The 23,415-nt window shown below is 35.9% G+C and overlaps 1 protein-coding gene across 1 annotated transcript; it reads right to left on the bottom strand.

Annotated features, from left to right (window-relative positions):
- Window positions 1-864: 864 nt before the first annotated feature.
- On the bottom strand, window positions 865-23,058 carry Smp_028120 (optic atrophy 1-like protein, opa1; the record flags this gene model as incomplete). Its single annotated transcript, XM_018794134.1, has 15 exons — window positions 865-1,019; window positions 1,718-1,828; window positions 3,194-3,532; window positions 5,714-6,017; window positions 10,659-10,745; window positions 11,868-12,001; window positions 13,698-13,806; window positions 14,537-14,765; window positions 16,000-16,234; window positions 17,985-18,173; window positions 18,220-18,292; window positions 18,343-18,473; window positions 19,591-19,810; window positions 22,609-22,854; window positions 22,954-23,058. The coding sequence occupies 15 exons, from the start codon at window positions 23,056-23,058 to the stop codon at window positions 865-867; spliced, it is 2,667 nt and encodes an 888-aa protein (XP_018648577.1).
- Window positions 23,059-23,415: the final 357 nt, after the last annotated feature.

Below are 23,415 nucleotides of genomic sequence, written 5' to 3' on the forward strand. Positions count from 1 at the left end.
GTGATTTCAGGAACTCAGTTAGTGTTAATAAGACTCGAAGGTCGTTGACGTTTTAGTAGGGCACTTCTAAAGTTCTCCTTCCTTCTTAGTTGGTTTACCAAAAGTTGTGGGGCTATTCTATAGAATATAATTGTAAATACCTATTTATAATTTAAATTACGGCATTTAGTCTGCCTATCAGCCCTTCTACAAGGTCTTCCAGAGAAGATACTTGAGAAGACCAAATGACACAGTAATCCACTTTGCACTATTTATTGACTTTATTCACAGAAAACTTAACAACGAGTATGAAGATCGTTAAACTTGGTTTCCGACTACAAAAACAGGAATCGAACATTTATTTATTGATTCAGTATAAATGCAGAGTGCCATATAATGAAATACAACTTTTTTAATTGAATCAAATTCCCTTAACATATATAGGCGAAACAAAATGTTTTTATACTAATTTGAAATGAATTTTATAACTGGCAAGATTTATATGAACAACAACTTTCATTTCAGCGAGAAGATACTAACATCATTGCATTGGAACAAAAACTAATTGAACAACAAACAGGTGAAAAAACATGTGCGTGTATAGTATGGAAGAATGAACATATACATTTAAACAGGTATGTATATGAGATAGCATTTAAGTATGGGTAATTATTTTTCTTCATTTTACATTACATAAAAACTCAACATTCAATTGACTAATGAACAAAAAGAAAGGGAAGCTTGTTTAAAATAACAGCTTAACCAATATGAATAACAAATGAACACGCATATATTTTGAAATGGACATTGGACATTAAAATAATCATGAAAAGTATCTTTTATAACGGAAAAAGTGTACATAAAGAGAAACATACAAAGTAATTATTACATGATGAAACCAAATGTATGTGCATGTGTGCATAGTGTTTTTAGAATGACACTAAGTAATTTTGGAGAAACGGAGATCATTATCACAGTTATTCGCTTGCTTTTAAAGCTGCAATGAACTCTTCTAATTTCTCTTGAATATGTCTTGTCCGACCTGTCAAAAAGAAAAAATAGCAGTATGCATAATTAAAACAGGATGGTGTAGCGAGAGAAAAAAGAATTTACTGGTTTACTTTCACTAAAAAGTAAAAATTACTGTTACAATATAATACGAGTGGATCTTGTGGACCAAACGTGTCGAGTAGGGACTAATATAAACTTACGGCGAAAGAATATGCTATACAAAAGTCTGGTTGGTATTTTAGGATATCGAATTGATCAATACAGCATATTTATGACTTGGCCAACTTTTGGACTTGAGTGTGTATGCTTAAGTGTACCTTAATCAGTGACTATTTTAAGACAGTCCCACTCACATATATTTTTTAGCAATTAAACTACTAAACAACTAATTTGCCAGGATCCAAAGCAATATATACATCGACGACTTGAAACGACCTACAAATGTACAAGGTTGTCAGATGAAAGAGGGAATAAACAACTTATTATTATTATTGTCTATATTTATTCAAGTAGGTTAAACCTATAAATGCGATACTTATACGAATAGGGAGATCCCATAGCAATTCATTGAAAGATATCTCTCTGCTAAGTGAGCGATTTATCGATTTCTTGCCTAACTACAAAACAAGCGTCGTGATACTACTTCCAGGAATTTTAGTTTATTAAGATGCCATAATAATGAACATTTCAAGTATTGAAAACTAACATAACAGACTCCGTGACTCACTTAAATCTTCTGCTAATTGTACACGTTTGCCAGTGATAAGCTTCTTTACACGAATAGGATCATTAGATAATTCGTTTAAAGCTTGCTTGACATAATGTTCCAAACGACGCGCTAGTTACAAATAAAGTGTGAGGGAAAGAATCACAAAAGATGCATTTTCAATGACGGGTAGAGAAAGTTAAATCTGATTGATGATTAAAACCGTTAAATTAATAGCATATAAAAACAAGTAAATTAAATTAAACAAATTCATACGAATCAACAAAGAGAAAAGGTATCAGAGATACAATGTTCACCAGTACCCAGGATTTTAATCAATTTTCCAAAGTTCTGGTAGGAACCAGTCAAGTATGGATGGAATCAAGAAACTAGGTAGGAAGATATTAACTCATCAATAACATTCGATGAGAATTGTAGTGTTATAAATGGACTTAAGATGGATATACTCAATCAACAGGATTCGGTCTTGTTATTTAATGCGACCGAGAGACCTGAAGGTTTTCAGTTCATTCCTGTATGCAAACATGGGTTTTCATTGTCGAGGGATTCTGAACTGAAGTGAGATAGTATTCTAGGGTCACTTTTAGTGGTTTTTATGCTGATGAGAACAAACTTTCAAATTAACGAAAATTTTTAGAAAACCGTCTCACTCAATAAATCTAATAAAGCTGAAAAAAATATTAAGACAACATTGTTTTTATTATACTGAAAAGTGAGTTATGTCGATCAACTAACTTGAATAAAGCTTTGTAATAAGCTGAAATACTCAATTCTTAAGTATTGAAACAGTATAAAGTTAAAACGATAAATCTATATTGACTAAGAAGCTACCACAATCTATCAAAAGGACTCTATACAACAGGTATACTTGACACAACGTCCTAAACGTGGGTGGCATATACTTGAGAAATTGTGTGAACCAGGACATCAAACACATGAAATGTTATCTAAAATATGCGGATATTACATAATGTCTTAAACAAAAACATCATAACAGGAAATCAGAAATTATCATTAGCAGTTTATATTTAGGTTGTTCTGAGACAGAACAAATGAAGACCCATCAATAAACAAACAATCTGAGACCTCTTAGTAGCTTAGAATTCAACGTACACTTCATAGATATGTACATAACTCAAACATGAGCACAAATTCAACTTATCATTAAAAAAATTTTAAAGAACGTTTTCCGGGCTTTAGAGAAGCTTTTATTATTGCAATTTTGCACCCGAACTCTAATGAAACTTTCGTAAGTTTACCTATCGTCCAACAACTGTGACGTATATCTAAGGAGAAATCTAATTGCATACACAGTACGTGAAGAAACAAAGACTAGCTACAATCCTTTATTGAACTGTATTCCTAGCATCTATACGCGATATAACAAACGTAGTTTACAGGACTGAAATCGTGCATATAGTTTTCATTATCGGAAGTAATTAGATTCAGTTACCAGATTATGATCATACAACTTACCTTCATCATTCATTATTTGTTGTCTAAGCGCATTACTAGTTGCATTCATCATACGATTCAGGCGAGAGAACAAGATCACTTCACGACAATCCGGGAAATCAGATGATAATGAATCTTTTCGTAAACGAGAATGTTCAGCTGCATTAGATATCTGTTCATTGGCATTAGAGGATTTATTAAATGATGTATTCAGAAAACCATGCTGATAATAGTAAAAGCCTTTTCGACACTCTTGACAAGCAAACAGAGAACGTTCAAGATAAAAACGTTGAACTAAAGGCTCCCAGGTTTCACGAACCTGACAGCAACGTAGCATTTGAAAGTAAACAAAATTAAAATCTTTTAGAAAAATTAAACATTGCACGTCAAAAAGTAAACTATTGGCTAGCTAGTGCATTCGTAAATTATCTAAAATCTAAAAAAACATTTTCATTTTTCAGAATCTGATTGATTATTGTGATAAAATTAACAATAGTCTTCATTTTGTAATTTATAAAGTATCAGGATTACGTGTAAATATAAATAAACTTTGTTTCCTATACACGAAACAACAGTGAAGTTAAAGGTGTTTTTTAAATTTAGTTTCGTCGACAATTTAAGTGCTGAGAATTTTGGGAATCTAGAATTAGCTAGGGAGTCAGTATCTTAACAGATCAGTTTTATTCATAAATCCATATGAACGCAATGCAGTGCCTAATCTGGAAAATTATTGTGAAGATTTAGGCTATTCAGTTCAAAATTTGAAACTAGTTAAAAAATAATATTCATGAACTACCTTACAAAAGCCTGCTACCACTTGTGGAGGAGCACAGGCCGTTCACCAGCATTCTCCATCCGATTCTGTTCTGACCAATCCTTCCCAACTGTTTCCAGTTGATATTCATCCTCTTCGTGTCTGCTTTTAATTCCCGGGCAGCGTGTCCTTTAGTCTTCCTATTTACCGTTTTCTTTCAGGATTCCAAGTTAGTGCTTGCCTCGTGATGCAATCTGATGATTTCTGTAATGTATTTCCTATAAACTCCCACCATCTTTGCCTAGTTTCCTCTTCAACCGGAAGCTGGTTTATTCTCTGCCACAGTAGGCTATTGCTGATGGTATCCGGTCTACGGACATTCAGTATCTTGCGTAAACAATTGCTTAGAAATACTTGTACTGTTTACATGATGGTTGTGGTAGTTCTCCAAGTTTCCGCTCTGTACTACTAAACTGTCTTGATGTTCTTATTGAAAATCCAGATCTAGATGTTGGCTGGCATACAGTTATTTTGAGTTCCGTATAATCTGAAAATGTAGGAATTCAGCCCTTACTTTGCCAATCCTTGTCTCTATGTCTGCATCACATCCTTCATGTTCATCGATAATGCTGTCCAGGTACGTGAAACATTCCACCTGTTCCAGAGTATCTCCACTAAGTGTGATAGGGTTGGTTTTCTCCGTGCTGTATTTGAGGATGTTGCATTTTCCCTTGTGTATGTTGAGGCCTACTGCCACAGAGGCTGCTGCTACACTGGTTGTCTTTATCTGAATTTGTTGGTTTGTATGTGATAGGAGGGTCAGGTTATCTGTGAAGTCCAAATCGTCTAGTTGCATCTGAGCTGTTCGTTGTATCCTGTGCTTCCCCTCAGATGTGGAGGTCTTCATAATCCAGCCAACCATCAAAAGAAAGAGTTAGGGGGAGAGTAAGCAGCCTTATCTGACCCCGGTCCTAACTTGGAATGCGTCTGTCAACTGTCCATTGAGTAGAAAGTTAATAATGAATATATTTTTGTTATATCCCAATGGGTAGAAAAGTCGTATTTTTGACTTTTCGTGACTTAGTGTAAGCGGCTTCTCCAGAGTAAATAAATAACCCAATGAACACAAACAACAGACATTGGCTAAAAAACAGGCTGTATTGAGTCAACAAATTCTACAAATTCAGATTAAAAAAGAGTATTAACTTTTATAATAGTGAAGTGAGATGGTGAGAACTAAACAAATAATAAAAATAAACGTCGCACAGTTTGGTTAGTCACAACTATTGAGGATGATTAATACAAATAAACTGTTCATAGCAAAAACGATAACATTATTTAGGTATCTGTACTACATTGAGTCACTGCTGTATCTAAATAATTGAAATTCAAATAATAACTTATAGCTGATTATTTTTTATTTCCATTTTCATTCTAAATATTTTACTACTTTATACAGATCTGTTACACGTACGATTATTTACTTCTGAAGAGATTATTCAGAACATTTCTGCTTATCACAATTATAAATTGTGGGTAGTATTAACGGCAGGTTTCTATACCATTTAGTTTCAGTCCTTGGAAGTAATTTTCTGAAATATTTCAAACCAGAAGCGCAAACGTTTATAACAAAGATTTGATTTAATTTATCATACGTTTTGATTTGCAAAGCAAACAAATGAGTAGTGTCTAATAAACATATACATAAGTTTTTATCTAACCATAACATTAAAACTTTTTGAGCAGAATATTTTGGTTTCTTAGACAAGCTTCATGCTGTAAATTACTTGCAAGTGCAGATGCAGCTCTGGCTTCGCGAGCGAAAAATGCCTCCAAAGCACGAACACCATTGGCTGTTATTCCGTTGGCACGTTCAGTTGCATTTGATGAAAACGCAGCAGCAACCTCTGCATCTTCGAACTGCACACCTTGTGGTTCCGAAGTCCCAGTGCCTCTTTCGGTTACAAGAATATTCAATAATCTGTCCGTAGTTAACTCAGTCAAATCACGATCAAACTGATTATGTAATTTTCCTAAAGCATCACCTGTGATGGACCAGACAGATGCATACCGATGTAGAAATTCTTTCATCTGTTCCAGATGTGCAACTTCGATTTCCTCTTACAAGTCAGCACCTGTTCCTCCTCCAAAATCTTTTTGAATAGAACGTGAAGAATGTTTTTAGTTACTTCTATGTCTGAGATCAGTGCTTCAGCTGGTATATCTTCAGGTCCAGCTACTTTTCCAAACTTGATTTGTATGATGGCCAACCTGATTTCTTCGATCGTTGGTTGAGTGACATATGTAGTAAGGTTTGTGTATGTTGCCTCTATGTCCGGTGGATTCAATGGAACTGCTCGACTCAGCTCTTCAAAGTGTTCTACCCACCTGTTCCTCTGTTCCCCAATCTCAGTGACTGATTTACCTTCATTGTTCTTTACCAATCTCTCTAGTTCACTATATTTCCCAACCAGTTTCTTTGTTGTGTCGTATAGTTGTTTTATATTTCCTTCTCTTGCAGCTTTTTCCACTGTCGTTACCTAGGTGTTCTGCGTAGTTCTGCTTGTCAGCTCTGATGCTCCTCTTCACCTGCTTGTTTGCTTCAGTGTGCCCCCAAAATGCCCTGCTATGGTCGAGAGTGTGGAGGGGTCACCCCCCTCTCGAAATGTAACTATTTTCAACCTATGCAACAGTTAAACCATTCTCGAAACTCCGTTCTATCTAAACGATCTCCAATCACTGTTTGGTCGAAATTGAATGCTTCCACTGAATATGTACACTGAACCAGTCTTTCTGAAACTACGTACACCATTCAAATTGACTTCCTTTAACGTTCGCACACTAATGTAGATTGGACAACAGTTGGAGTTGCCTATGACTTTGGAAAGTCTTAATGTTGATGTTTGTTGTCTATCCGAGACCCGTATTCAAAACTCTTGTAAAGTACTACAAATTCACTCTCCATCTGTTGCTTTAAAAGGCTTGTTTTACGTGCGTTTATCCGTAGACCATGTAGCATCATCGCCTGGTCTTGCTCGCGTTGGTGTCGGACTAAGCGCTAGAGCTGAGGCAGCACTAATCGACTGGATAACCATTAACAGTCGATTATGTGCTGTTAGATTAGAAAGTTCCATCAAAGTGAGAAGAAATCGGCGTGAAAAACGGTGTCTTTTCGTCATCTCCGCCTATGCCCTAACAGATTGCAGCCCGGATGCAATAAAGGATGAGTTCTACCACCAGTTAACTGTTCTTCTCCAGAAGGTGCATTCGACAGATATTGTAGTACTAGCCGGAGACTTGAATGCACAGGTCGGGCGTCTAGGCACAGAAGAGAGTCGTTTAGGTGGTCGATGGGGGCTTGTTGGTCGCAAGACAGATAACGGGGACCGTCTATTGCAACTGTGTACAGACTACAACCTGTTTCTGCCCAGCACTGACTTCTAGCACAGTCATCGCCGGTGTACCACCTGGCGTCCTCCCTCTATATCTCAAGGCTGAACCCAGATTGATCACATCGCGATCAGCTACCGCTGGCGTGGTTGTGTACAGAACTGCCGCTCCTTTTGGAGTACTGATTTGTGGGCGAGAATGATAATGATTGGCTGTTTGCTGAGTCAGACATTAGATAGGATGACAGGTGTTATATGTGTTATATATATTCCCCTATCCTTATTATGTATTGACCGTTATTGATTGACTGTTCCTTGTGTCGGATTTTGGTGTGGAAATATATTGACGTTATAGTCAGGCTAACCTCGTGTTCATGATCTGAGTTGTGTTGAAGTCCTGTAGAATAGACACTGGGTGGGAATCTAGACTAGATATTCGTCTAAGGTAAATTAGCGTCCCACATACGTGTAAGAAGTGAAAGGACTGTTATAACCAGAAACCCTAGCGTTATAACAAGTATCCTTACGTTTATAACAAGTACCTATCAGGACTCTGATCATGCCCTGGCCTGCGCCAATCTTACCTTACTTTTCAGTGGTCAACGAATTGATCGTCATCGACGGATTGACGTCAGTAAATTAGTTGTTACTTCTGTTGCAAGTAAGTATCGAACAGAGCTAGCTACCATCCCACCGAAATGTAAAGACGAGCATTGGCTGTAACTTCATGACGCCATGAAAATGGAGAGTAAAGTCGCTTGTGGCTTCGCGAAACGTCCCGCTTATAAGCACTGGGTTTCTTCTGGCTCCTTACAACTCATCGAAGCCCGTCGGTTTACTCCGGGTGACCGTGAGTTTGACCACAAACGAAGGCTGTTACGTAGTGAAATTGGGCAAAGCTTGCGTAAGGACCAAGAAGCCTGGTGGTCGGAGCGTGCTAATGAGATGGAAACAGCAGCTGCATCTGGCAACTGCCGGAAGCTCTTCCAACTCATCCGAGCCACTGGCAGCAAGAAGTCTGGTGTGAGTGAAACAATCTACGAGGATGACGGGATGGCAATCAGTAACATCCACCGACTTCTTGGACGATGGGCGGAATTCTTTGAAGGGCAGTTCAACTGGTCTGCTGCTCCGGCAACATCGACCAGATTATCCTATACTCCATGGCCGGTGACGACTGCTCCACCAAATGAGGCGGAAGTCCGCAAGGAACTCCAACTCTTGAAACGCTACAAATCCCAGGGCTAAGACGACTTACCTCCGACTCTTTTTAAAGATGGTGGTGACTTTCTAGCCCGGGAATTGACTGCGTTGTTTACAAAGGTTTGGGAGCTAGAGAGTGTTCCAACGTCATGAAATAAGTTGATAGTTGTCCCTATCTTTAAAAAGGATTCACGTCGTTCCTGTAACAACTATCGGGGGATAAGTCTACTTCCGATTGCGTCCAAACTATTGGCTTCTGTCATAATTCGTAGGTTGTTTAAAACCCGAGAAACATTGACTCGTGAGGAGCAGGATGGTCTTCGTTCTAGCCGAGGATGTATTGACCATATCTTCACCCTCCGCCAAATGTTGAACATCATTATATTTATCACAGGTCAATAATCGTAGTGTTTCTTAACATCAGGGCTGCCTCGATTCGTTGGATAGGACTGTTCTCTGAGATTGTCTATTGAAGAAGGGTGTGACTGACAAGTTTATTAACATCTTAAAAGCCCTATATACAAACACCTCAGGCAGAGTGAGGGCATACAACCACCTTTCTCCATTGTTCCTATCAAGCAGTGGGGTTAGACAGGGTTGCCCAATCTCACCATTCTTCTTCAACTTTGCCATCAATGACATTCTGGAAACGGTTCTGATAGATGTGGGTAGTGGCGGTGTGGATCTGCTGTCTGGAGAAAGACTTCTCGACCTTGAGTATGCGGATGATATTGTCTTACTGTGCGATAATGCCCAAGCCATGCAATTCACACTTAATCAATTGGCAATCAGTGTCCATAAGTACGGTATGTGCTTTGCACCTTCAAAGTGCAAACTACTTCTACAAGACTTGCAAGATCCTGCACTTACCTTGGGTAGTGCACATAGAGGTAGTCGAGAAATTCGTGTATCTGTTGGCGTGAGCGATTCACGTATAGTGAAAGCCAAAGAGGTTTATGCCAATCCGGGCCATTTTTGGCGCCTTCGTGATGTTAGTCTGGCTGTAAAATGTCAGATCTACAACGCGTCAGCGAGAGCAGTTTTGCTATATGCTTCTGAAACCTGGTCTCTCCGAGTCGAGGATATTAGACGACTCTGTGTTTGATCATCGTTGTCTCCGAAGGATTGATGACATCCAGTGATGACACCATGGTAGCAATGCAGAGGTCCGGCATCGTGTGTTCGGGCGCAGAGACGACAACCCAATTGGTGTCACCATTTTGAAACACTGACTTCGGTGGCTTGGACATGTTCTACGAATGTCGTCCCAGAGAAATCCTCATCGTCCATTATTTACCGACGCTGGGACTGGTTGGAAAAAGCGGAGAGGTGATCAGTGTATGACATGGTGTCGTGGTATGAAAGAAAGCAGCAAAGGGCTAGCTTCTGTTGGTCCTTCACGACTCCCTGGTTGGGGTCCGAGAGATGGTGCAACACAGTGGCTAGAGATGTTATCAGATATGGCTCACAATAGAAGCCAGTGGCGATCCTGCTGTGACCTTTTACTTTCTTCATAAAGAGTGGTTATAACTTCCTTAACTAAAAGAGTTTTTCTGATTGTACATTTCTGTTTCCACTACTATTATTCTTATAATTACACTAACATATACTAATCTGTGCTTGTTATTGCATTTCTTTTTTTTCTTATATGCACCTTGCCCTCTTTTTCTCTTCCCATTCTCATTGTTTTGTGTGGCGCATATATATCTGGTGCCTCCTTGTATCAATATTTATGTGCTCAAATAAATAAACAAATTGCTTCAGTGTATTCAGCTTGTGATTTGACTTTCTCTGTTTTTATTAGGCTGTCGTTAATTACTATCTTCATAAACGTACATAGTTATCTTGTGTTTACAGCAATGAGCAGTTCTATGTACGTTGATTAAATAATGCATAAAACTGGAATTCTGATGATTCATAAAAATAAAAGATATTTGCAGGCTAAAACTGAAAGGAATTAAATCCTGAGCTTAATATAGAAACTAAAAAAAAGCTAATTAATTTTACAATCAGAAGAACTAGGAAACAAAACTATAGAGACATTTAGTATTGTATCAAACACATGTGTAGATCAATAGTAGGAATTATTACTCAACAGCATTACATAGATATGTTTCCTTTTAGATAAAAAAATACTCACAATTTTATCAGTCACAGGAACATTACGAGCTTGAAGATTACGTCTAATAGTAGTTAAATCATCTTGATTAATATGAGCAGATGGTTTCTACATAAGGAAACAAAAGTGAACAAGTTAGAAGTGAATATGGTTAATGAATTTCAAAAACAATGGAGAAAGTAGAAATTATTATAGATTAACAATATCTACGAAAATGAAACAATTCAATTTACCGTTTTAACTTTTCATAGTGAAAAAAATATCTGCGTTTTGTGACAATATAAAATGCCATAGTTGGATAAATAGCGAGATTTTCTAGACACCGGAAATGCAACATAGATCAGCTTCATGTAAAATTACGTTGACTCGCATCAGTTGGATTACGTTACAAAACATTTTTGTAAATACAACTGTATGACATCAGTTAGATTAATAATTTGTCGAACAGTGTTAAATATTTTACAATCCAACTGGGTGATGAGTTTATTTTTTTATCAATTTCCATAAGTTATTATGTGATATAAGCTGAAATCAGATACGCATTATCAACACTCTTTCACTAGGGCAAATCTTCATCACGATCACACAAAAGCCTACATTCTTCGGTTTTAATGGAACTGTTTAATATATAACCCTGTTTTTGTGGTGCTACGCTTAAAATCATCGACTGAAGCCTCTATTATGCATAATCTCTGTTTACAAACATGAATATGCTCGCTTTTGTTATTTATCGCTCACTTTAAACATACAATTAAAAGTAAGTTGTAGAAGAATTACTAATGATAAAAGTTTGGGACGATAAATTTGAGATAGATTCACTCAGTGAATATTATTATTATTAATGGCTTTATTCAATAGCAATAGTCTATCAGAATAGCAAACTCCAATACATGCAAACAGACATAAAGCTAATGATCGACCTGTGATGGTTTTAGAAACAATACTATTTCAAAACCAGAAGGAACTATAGTGATGACAGTGATTAAACGGGATGTGGTTTGAAGGTACTGAACAAGAGGAAAGTGCATTTATTCTGAACCGTGAAGCTATTATTCAACATATATTTATTGCCTTATCCGTTTGAGTAGTAAGATATGGGAAATTTAAGTATATCACTTGGACATGTAGCAAAAATAGTGGTTTCAATAATACACTCATTTTCATTTTGGTTAAACTAATATTAAAAGCATAAAGACAGTAATTCACTAAGATAAGTGAAACAACTCTCACTGGAAGTGATATTAATAAATTTTCAATCTCTTGGGCGGTTTGTAAACGAGCATCTTGTTCTGCTGTGCGTTTTCTCCAACGAGTCCATTGCTCAACCCATCCAGGACCAAAACTTGAAGTAATAGACTGATTCACTGAGGAGGTAGAAAAGACAAATATTTTTTTCAGGAAAAAAATGGAAGAATATTGTTGAATAATTGCCATGAATGGGATCCAATGTACGTTTAGTTCCGGGGAAAAGCAAGTATTTTATTATCATAAATATCATCAGAGTCTAATTTCACACTTCGAATTAGGAAAAAAACTAGCAGTGAAGACTATGTCTAGCAATCAAGTTAAACAATTCAAACGAATGAGTCAATAATTACAAAAAAAACAAGAAATGAAACTGGGACACCAAATGGAAAATATATTATAATGTAAATCACTTACCGACTAGTAAGTTATAAGTTACAATTTTAGTGTAAGGGCTGGTGGTACTATCGCCTAGTTGTCTAGACGGATGTAAGTAGAGCAGAATTCGAAAATTTGGCCTGTCAGTTGAAAATCTACTGCTTCCACCACTAACTTAACGCTCCATTGGAGAGAAAAAATATGAAGTAATGTTTCTAGTTAAAAATTATTTGTCAAACTGAATCTATTGTTCATTAACAAACTCGGAAAAACCTGAACACTAAAATGTGTACAACTAGTTAGCGCCGACTGGAAAATCGCCTGAATAAGATGTCTCGAAAATTAATCTCGCATGAGTTTGTAATTGAAAAATAATATCAGTCTACAATGTGGATAATCAAAGACAAACTATAATTCCATTGAAATGGTGAACTGATCGATGTCAGACCATCATTGAAAACCTGAAAGTGTTGGACTGTCGTTTCATCCTAGTATGAAACTCCTCAGCAGTGCACATCCAGGACCCCGCAAGAGGTAATCGAACACAGGATCTTTGGTTTCACACGCAAACGATTAACCTCCAGACCATTAAGTTGACATTCAACAGTGTTAATGTTATTCCAGCCAGTCAACAATTTCAGTGAAACTCAACAATAAATTAACCCTATATAGGCAGTTATCATGTGCTCACTAGTGACTAGCTTCGAGAGGAAATTCTTAAACTTTTAGAGAGAAATCGTGACCAGTGAAGTTCAATCGTGTCGGGTGTAAAGCAGTTGCCCACTGAAGACAATACGAGATAGTCGCGCTTTGTTGTGGACTAATTAGGGCTAGACATTAACACAGTTGGATACCGGCACAGTGGTATAAAGTTTAAGCGTTAGCCCGCGAGACCGAAGGTCCGGGGTTCGATTGCCTTACGCGGGGTCCTAGATGTGCCCTTCTGAGGAGCCCCATACTAAGATGACATAGCCGTTCAATGCTTCCAGGTTTTCAATGGCGGTCGAACATAGATCAGTTCATGACTTCAAGGAAATTCAGAAATCTCCACAAGTGTATACTTACAAACTACGATTATTAGAAAGAAAGAAATATGCAACTTTGTAACTTATTGTAATACTAGCTAATACAATTAAATCTAGTTCAGTAAATTTGAATTTGTATATAGGCCAATTAAGTAAATCGGATATGATTCAGTGTATTTTGAATCAATGTTGGATTTGTGTTTGAAGAGTAATACACTCTTCATTTGTAGTTTCGCCTTCTTTCTCATATAGAACCGTATCAAACATCGTTTAGTCATTACAGGCAAAATAACCAGCTTTGTCCCGAGGATATAAGAATCAGGTATGCTAGCATTTGTCTAGTTCAACAATAATAAGCAAAATAAATATACGATCACCACTGAGTAAATCATAAAATTAAAAAAAAACTCACCATCTTTTAACCGAGCTTTAACTGCTTGTTCTAATAGATCTACGGCAGCCGTCCACTGAGATTTTGTATGTACAGTATGATCATCTAAAGCATTCGACTGTATGACACGCTACGATGAAATTAATAACAGATGTATTCGGGAAAATATGTAATGGGAATATAAATTCATCAATTCACAAGTGTTTGATTAGAAAGTCGCATATATTGTATTTATTAATAGTGACAGGACAAATATTCCAACAGTCGATTGTTTTAAAACCATAAGCTCATTATTAACAAACCAAACTAAGTATTTGATAAAAGCGTACCAAGCAAGTTATCGAATGACTTTGGAAATAAACAACCAGAATAGAGTTAGTTAAATTCCGTGTGAAGATGTTAGCATACCAACAGATATTTGAATTAATTCGTAAAACGTAGCTGGAAATGACTTGAAAAACGAATATTTCTATGCTTTCAGTGTCTGTGAATTCAGCCAACAGGTAAAATGAAGTTGTCGCAAAGCACACTAAATATGGCCTTTATTTATAGACTTCATATAATCGAGATATTTTAAAGTAGACCTAGAATCTTATTTTTTCGACCTGCTGAAATATTACGACATACTTTAATTGTCTCTTAAGGAGGGATAGTTTGTTGAAGATATCAAGTCGTGTTTCAACGTAGCCCACTAGTTGACTAACAGACTCAAGTTTTCCCGTTTAACATGAGTTTTTGTCAAATTGTCTATACAAGCATTGAAGAGATTTGACAAACTTCGAGCTTTCAAATTACCTGGCTCTCTCTCAAAAATAAACTAACCACTAGTGAAAGAAAATGTATAAAAATGACAAAATTACCAATCTGGATTCAGCTTTAGGATCCCAGTGATGACGCTTACGAATTTCTTGATGTACAGCTTCTTTTAATGGATCAAATACTGGATCATAACCAGGTACATCTTGCATTGTTTTTAATTTACTATCCAGTTGATTGTATAATGTTTGCAAACCAGTTTCAATTGAAGCTTTCGGTAATTTATTTTCAACCCAATCACGAAGCCAAATATCAACATTTGTCTGAAAGGTTCTAGGAATTGGAACAATGAAATAAATCTAAAAAATTATTGACTACTTTGTTAATTTGAACCAACTTAAAGTTTTTAATCGGTGATTTTACGGTGCAAATTTGTATATCCGCTACAGAAATCCGCTAAAATTGGTAACTAATAATTTGGGAAAAAATCAGTTAATTCACTGTAACTCAGTAGGATGAATGAAAAATAGTGTTTTTACATATCTGTGTTGGCCGAATGTACTAGATGCTATTTAAACATAAATGTACAAGACACAATTTGAGTACTGAACACACTAGCTAAAAGTCAAGTAATTAAGTTAGGATGAAAGTTCAGTAGCATATGCAGTACTAGAAGAGGTTGTAGGGAATAGATGAACCCCACACTTTGTATTTATCGAATATCTGAGTCTGCCTATTTGGTCAATGATAGAAAGGATCAGTTCTCTATTTTTAAATGTTCTTATATACGTGGATAAGGTAACATCTGAACTACATGAATTTCACATTGAACATCAATTATTGAACGTGACGCTGAGAATGATCGGTCAAGACTGGACCGATATGATAGACATTTCACACTGTAAATAAATAGATTAGCTCACCAAGGATACAGATATCGATAATTCTATGGCATTGTCTGATATGATGGACAAAGTTTGAATTGAAAAGTGTGCAATGAAAAAATGAATATTGTTCAGTTGGCTGTAGCATCTAACCATGTTTAGTTTATGTTAATATTTGTACATAACCATTTCACCTAATTGTATGCATAAATCTGTTCCGCTGAACAGCTGTTCTGTTTCAGTTGGGTGCCTATGCCAATCATTTGGTCTTACGAGCAATTATCAATCGACTACATAGTACAAATGCGTATTATCAACTGATTAGCGTTGAATTTATTAATTTAATAATCTTCTAAATGTTTTTGGTTACTAATTATCAGATTCTAATTCATAACATTATCACTCGGGTCGCAATAATTGGGGTTATTGAGTCAAATATTGTCTTTTCCAACTCAGTCCAGATAACCGGATAGAATTTGAAATTTGCGCTCAATAACTATAGATAGCAAAAGCGTACAAAGAATTAGACTTGATTATTGAATTTAGACTGATGTCAAAGCCTACGCTTGCGAAAACTCAGGCTCGAATAGCAATAGAATTACGATAATTTTTTTTGTTTTATAGTTTGTTTAAAATAACATCAACGATGCGTTATACATAAAAAAAACTTACAAAAACCTTACCCTATATCGTCGATATGCTGTGAAGGTTCAATTATTTTAGTGAATATATAATCTTTTAGTTTGTTCCATAACTCGTAATGAATATTTTTCTCCCATACAGTGGAGCTGATACCATTTAGTGATATCAGATCATCCAAGATATTATTACGAGCTTTTTCAAATAATTCTTCACGATCCATTTCACGTAAATGAGGAAACAAATTTTTCCATTCTGTTTCAAGATTATAACGAATAGCTACATTTTTGAAGAAAAGAATTATTGATATCTTTAATGAAGAAAAAATTTCAAAAACTATAAGTTTTATTTACGAAAGTTCAGATAAGCGGCATTACTGCATATTATTAACAGATGATGAAATGCACCTTTCAGAGTCAACATTTTGGACAGAGTGGCGCTTGGCGATCCACTTAGAAATTTTAAAAATCGGTGCAGAGGTTGCCAGTTATTTAACAATACATTTTGTAGAAAAGAATCGAGACTTCTAATATAGTATAACCACCTGAATTTATGTTTTTAAATACGTTTATCAAAAACAGTGAACTAAAAATAAAACCTCATTGGGTTTCAAATGCTGCGATGATTATTAACTAAACTAGGAGTGTCCCGATGCAATCAACAGGTGAGAGGAGAAACGGAGTCTATGACGAAAGTAATTTTTACTTAAGAACGTTAAATTAATTTATAGTGTATGTGAATGATAAATACTTGCGTTGTTGAGAATTCATGTGAAACCACCATTACTTTTCTTATATAGGACATTAACACTTCGATTTTCAACTAAAATCCAATTGGACTAAATGGTAAGCAAGAAATAGTACCATTTAGTTAGATAAAAGATCACTTAAATATTCCCTTTCATGTTAGAAATGAGGAACAAAGCCTTTAAAAAGACTGCGGTAACCACCCTTATTGTTTTAAGTGCTTACAACTGTCCTACTCATTCCAAGAAGCGTGAAAAGAGAGATGACTGGTTCGAAAATCACCTGGAAGTAAATTAACGAAAACTGCTCTTATAAAAGATGGATAACCTAATTTGATGTTGTACAAACGGTAAACGCACGGTATTGTTTTTTTTAATTGAGTGAAACCTTACACAAGCCTGATTCTATACTGCTGCTGTAGTAAATGAAAACACAGGTGAGGACAACCGATTATGTATTTAGCACAAATTACAAAGTTGCTCCATAAAATAGAAAAACCAAACTCTGACACTTCATTTGCAAAATGTTCATTAACTGTCTCAGGCTTCATTGTTCATGGATTTCCACACCAATTGCTTTTTGTTTCTCTTCTTCCCTTTTCGATCTTCTGCTGTCAGATATTCTATTCCTGCCTCACGATATACACTACTTATGTCGATATAAGTAGCCCACACCACACTGTTACTTCATTCAAAATACGATTAGTGTAGGTTGAACTCGGGTTTTTAGTGTTTTCATGGTGGCCATTTGGATGTAAACATATTACAAATAGCCTACGTTTTTGAGAATCTAATATTGTTTAATATAGATCAGGTAACAAGTACTTATCAGTCCATCCATCTTACACGATGTTAAATATTATTGCTACAAAAACGACATCTTTCAGTCTTAAAATCACTGCTTCACAGTCCTTTCGCTGGAAAATATGTATGAAGATACATCAACAAGCTATATCAAGCTTAGACAGTGCAATATTGTAATATTTAGAAAAATGTATATCATTGAAGAAAACAGTACTATTTCGTGAAAATTTGCTCAGTTGATCAGAATAATATCGAAGGGTGGCATAACGCAGTCTTTTATATGAATAATGCAGAAATGTCGTAAAATATTGCACTAGAAACTTGAGAGACTTTACATGACAGTGAGTTGGTCAGCTGAAAAATTCTCATAGCGTATTTTTTTAACAATAAGAAAACATTCGGGCCGTCGTCGAAATCTATGATCTACTTAAAAACGCGGTAGTCCAAGAAACATAAACAGTTATTTTTTTAATCATTTACCTCTATATGTATCAGCTTGTTGTTCGACTGAATCTTTGACCATTTTCCAGAATCTCTCTGATACAGCCTTGCTAAGATTAGCTGTGGTCATCTGAGACATACGAAGTGTACCTTCCTTAAATAGACGAGAATGACGGAAGAAATTCTCTTCATACTCTTTAATGCTATCTATACTTTCATCTTTTGTACCTAATTGATAGAAAGGGGATTAAAATGAAGTTCATGAATGACTTACCTTTTCCTGTGACCACAGCAAAATAACCAAGTGCTTTCATAGGGAATAATTTACCCTCCAGAATTTGTCTAATCTATCATTAAAGAGAATTGATTTATAGAAATGATACGTTTAAAAACTTACACGGTCTGGGCTGTGCAGATTTGATTCAGCCAAATCCACTTTGGTCAAAACAAAGATAGTTCGTTTACCTGAAGGATCTACAGAAGATACTAGATCTGTTACATTGCTACGCTCAGCATCGATACTCCCATCTTGGATAACATGTAAATAAAAAATTGATCAATGTAAAAGTGAGTACATAAAATTTCGAGTTTCCAATTTAAAGCTAAACCACATCATCTTTATTACAAAAAATATTCCTGTGTTAAACGGATGAAGACAGTAGATGAAAACTTCTGAACCTACGTTTTCTGTTTCTTAACACGGATAACTACGATACATATATAATCTTGAGGAAACTGATGTTCAGCTACAATAGTTTCGTCTCAATGTCTTTGATCACACTACTGGGTAACGATAGGTGGAGTAGATAGGAGAATACTACTTCCTACAAAATTAAAGATACCCCATATAGATGACCCTCAACCTGTACAAAACTAAGGTCCAAAGCTAATTAGTGAGTTTTTAATCATTTAACACTATACACAGCGAATTGCAGTGCTAAGCCACGTAATTGACTAACAATATTGCGAAATTGGTCGATAAAGTCCTACCTGCATTAAGTACCAGCTAAAATAATGTTGGCTACCTTCCAATAACTGAAGTGTAAACAGTACTATACAAACAGTATATTTCGCATATGTTGTTCGGTGGAAAAACCAGTCATCTTTATACTTTCTCAGTTTCTCAAGAATTATTAGGTTCCAAATAAGTGTTCTATTCATCTTGGTACAATAAGACACCAACACCTAACAGTCCAAGTCAATGTGAACTACGAAGTAAAAGAAAATAATCCAAACTACACATCTATTCATTAATTAATGGAAATTTAAAAGAAATGGAGAATTTGATAAAAAATTAGGAAATTACCGAATTAAATCTGACCAATCGAAGAACAAAGAAGATATTACCAAATATATGAAGACAGTGTAAGATTTACAAGCACCGAGAAATTAAAACAAATGAAAACATGACGCGAAATAAACTTTATTAAACCAGTTAACCCGGTTGAAATTGAGCTGCTGATCAACCTACGAAAAGTTACCATCTAGTTGATTTAGCCCAACCAAAGTAAGCGATATTATCGACGCGAAAAATGAGGGCCTCTCATTTAAATGGCAGAGCTCACAGAACACAGCATTGCAATGTGCAAACGAATCGTAAATTGATGCGCTTTAAAAGGTGTAATATCACAATGGATAGACTAACCTTGAACACATAAAATAATCGCATTCGGATTGCTCATATATTGTCGAGCAACATCCTGTATAGTTTCACGTGTACCAGACTGCATACCCGTTGTTACAGTAGAAATGATGCCAGGTAGATCAACAAGAACCATCCTCTGAAGCCCAGGCCCTTTCACATTAAGGGAAATGACGTCAGTACTGACTGTTTTACCACCACTAACAAGTGCCTTCATACGCATCTACAGAATGAAGCCAGACATTTTACGGAGTGTATTTAAGAAATGTAACTAGCTTAGTCATTACTAACATTTTAAAAATAAATGAAAAGAATTCCAATGACTGCACAAACGTTTTTCTGAACAAATAAGCATTTACTTTCATTAAACAAATTTGTATTACATTATAAAACAAAATGAAAGTCATCATAGGATCATATAATTTGCAAAAGCATGCGCGAAAAAAATAGGGCACAAACCAAAATAATAGGTGAGTTACCAGTAAGTGAATCTTGAACTGACTATTAAAACTGCAGTGCTGTGAATGTGAATTAGAGAGGTGGATAAATAGCTTTTTAAATAGGTACATTTGCTGATTATCTGCATTAGCATGTCGCTTAGGTGGTTTTAAACTTTAGACAAACTCTTAGCCATCACAACCGAGTCAATTATAACCAAAAATGTCCTGGAACAAGTGTACATCGACTCAAATTACCACAACTTGGCAATATTATACCATTACAAAATAGGTTTGATTTACAAACCAGTGCAAGACTATATAAACGATTAATGATTAACGTAAAACCTGTAAGTTGTGCATCATTTCAATAAAGAAACTTCGTAGTCAACAAGCTGATGATAAAGCTGTTTTATAACCACGTACCCTAGAAACCATTTACAGTTCACGACTAAGTCGTGTTCTGTTCCATTTTACAACTGCTAAACGTGATAATTAAGAGTAGAAGATACTCGTAAGTTACTAGTATTCGATCATAGATGTCTTAGAAATATTGCTCTCATCTTCTGGGATCACCGGGTAAGTAATAGTGAAGTTAGACACAGGGTATTAGAGAATGATGGTAGATCGGTTGATGAGGTTGTAAGTCTTCATCGACTGAGGTCGTTGGTCCACGTGTTACGCATGTCTGAACACCTATTACCACGACGCGCAATGATGACTGGTGTTGAACACGGATGGAAGAAAGTCAGGGGTGACCGAACTAAAACGTGGAATCAGTGCTTAAAATCACTAACCTCTAGTCTGAGCCGCGTTGGTAGATGCAGACTACTTGGTTGGGGTTCGCGTGACTATCGTAACCAGTGGTTGGAGACTCTGTGTGACATGGTTTAGAATCTAACGCAGTGGCGTAGGTGTATACACTCTCTGTCTCCCCGTAAACTGTGAGAGTAAAATTAATTTATATCTTCATTTCCGCGATATAATTCTTTCTTCCTATATTATATCCTTATACACAATCTTTCTTTTATACATTACAACCATTGAAGTAATTAATCCTAAGAATTCGGTGTTGATATTGTGTTAATGAGGGGTGGCGATTTGAACCGATGCATATATGTGCCTGGTCCTACGTTGTAGCTGACTGACTGACTCACGACTAAGTGCTTTAAATTTTGCACACACGCCAGAATATATAAGAACTGATGAACAATTCTGACAGTAATTAACAGCGACATCACTACATCGATACATGGTCGAATTGTAGTCAGTAAATGACATTATAGAACAGATGATTTCGACAAGTCATACACCGAAATTGAGATAAGCCCGTACGTGCTTTTGTTTTTGTTCATTGTTTTTGGTAAGAAATATTTCCTGTGGTATCCTTGTTGAATATTTTTACTACCTCAGACATATATGATGATCTATATAATGCCTATATTTAACTTCGTTTGAGTAGAAACCATGAAATTGATTCTAAAGAAGTAAAAACACATCAAAGGCGCGTTGTGACTGGCATGCATTTGTAACGAAATGTGTTCACATTGAAAGCAGAAAAAGCGTCATCATTTGAGGTCTCCTGATAGTCCTTAATTGGGAAAGGTACCTAATAGGTTCATGACCCTAGCAATATTCTCTTTGTCTGAACATTCGCAGTTTTATTACAGTTCATAGTGAGCTTTCAATTGCGATAAAGCGTTTATCAGTTGTATTCCATTTCCTTATTTGTGTTCAACAATATGAATATGATTCTTGAATAATCTTCCCCTACTTCTCAGGGATAAGTTCCTTAATTGGAGACTATCTTTATAACTTACAGTGGACAAGCGAAATAGCTGTTTGGCGGAAACATGGACGAAATCCAGTCTACTTGAACAAAAAAATGTTCGAAGTGAATAGCGAATGGTAATTAGCCAGTCAAAAGCAACATAGTAATCAGCTAACGATATTGCATTATCTACCAATAATTATTCATATCACTAAAAAGCAAAACATAAGTTTAAAAACCTCCACACAACGAAAGAATATTCTTGCGTTGCTTTGTACTATTTGAAATTGGATTAATTTCGATTTTCCTACTTATTATCTGAAAAGTGACTTATACTGAGTCATGATGTATCAGAAAAATTTAATTTTCTAATCAGGGATATTAAAAATATACTAATCTATTTATAACAATCTACCCAATGCTCAAATTATTCGAAATTATCAAGTCAAACCTTAGTAATGCTACCTAATTAGTTGACTGTTTACTGAACGGAACCTTGTTAATTGATGAGGACACTACTATTTACCCTGTGACTTTATAGGTTAGAACTAAGAAATATCCCAATGACCAAAATATCAACATATTTATACAGCGTTTAAATAAAGACGGAGCATGATAACTAGGGTGGTGGCTTTATAAGGATATACCTATTTAGTGGGTTATTTGCACTAAATCAATGCAAATGAAAATCTGCTTATATTTAGACACCACTAATAATCTCTAAAAAACACAGTAATCATAATGTGGACAGCTAGTTAAAATATAATTAGAAACCTGAAACGAATACAAACTTCATGCACCAATCACGGCGGAGTCACTGACCTCTATCTCTTTCCTCAACGATGCAAGTTCCGATTCTTTTGTCAGATCATATTCACGTGAACCATCTTTGAATGAAGCAACATGGTATGGGCCCTCAGAAAGGGTTACTTTGACCGGAGATCGGGTCATCATTTCTCCACCGCCTCTTGGAAATATCCGAGCCTGTGCTATCATTTCTAAAACGGATGTTTTCCCAGAGCTCTGATCACCAACAACAACAACTCTTGGTAATTGGTCCTACGAAGTACATAGTAAGACAAATTATGTACAGATATAGTTAAAGATGGGATTTCTAAAAAACAAATTTACATTCCTAATCAGGTTGTTCACAGTTACCTGGGCATTATATGCCGAATCCAAATCTGACAGTTCATCCAAAACTTCTGAATACATGTCGATCAAAGATTTCTGGGAACAAGTTAAACTAGGACTCGCTGACATACGTTAATACGGCCCTTTTGTAAAGATTTCTGCGACTTCAAAAGCAGCTCACTGCGCAACTCCCTATTTTCCTGAAGCAGTGCTTCAATCCGTTTATGAAACGCTAACTGATTCAATAAATAGTATCGGGATCTAAATTACCTCGTTCTTGAGAAGAGCTTCTTGCAATTCTTCGACACTAATTTGCTTGGGTTTTTGTTTAACAGGCTGAAGATATTTACATTTTTTCGCGCATTATTACCTTTTGTAGATCATCATTAGTATCAGAAACGAACGCTGAAGAGGGACCTTATGTAACAAAATATAGTCAATTCGATATTTCAAAACCTTTCACATCTTCGTGTTCATTTGGTATGG

This window comes from Schistosoma mansoni, chromosome 1, assembly GCF_000237925.1.
Source record: "Schistosoma mansoni strain Puerto Rico chromosome 1, complete genome".
NCBI classification, from domain to species: Eukaryota; Metazoa; Platyhelminthes; class Trematoda; order Strigeidida; family Schistosomatidae; genus Schistosoma; species Schistosoma mansoni.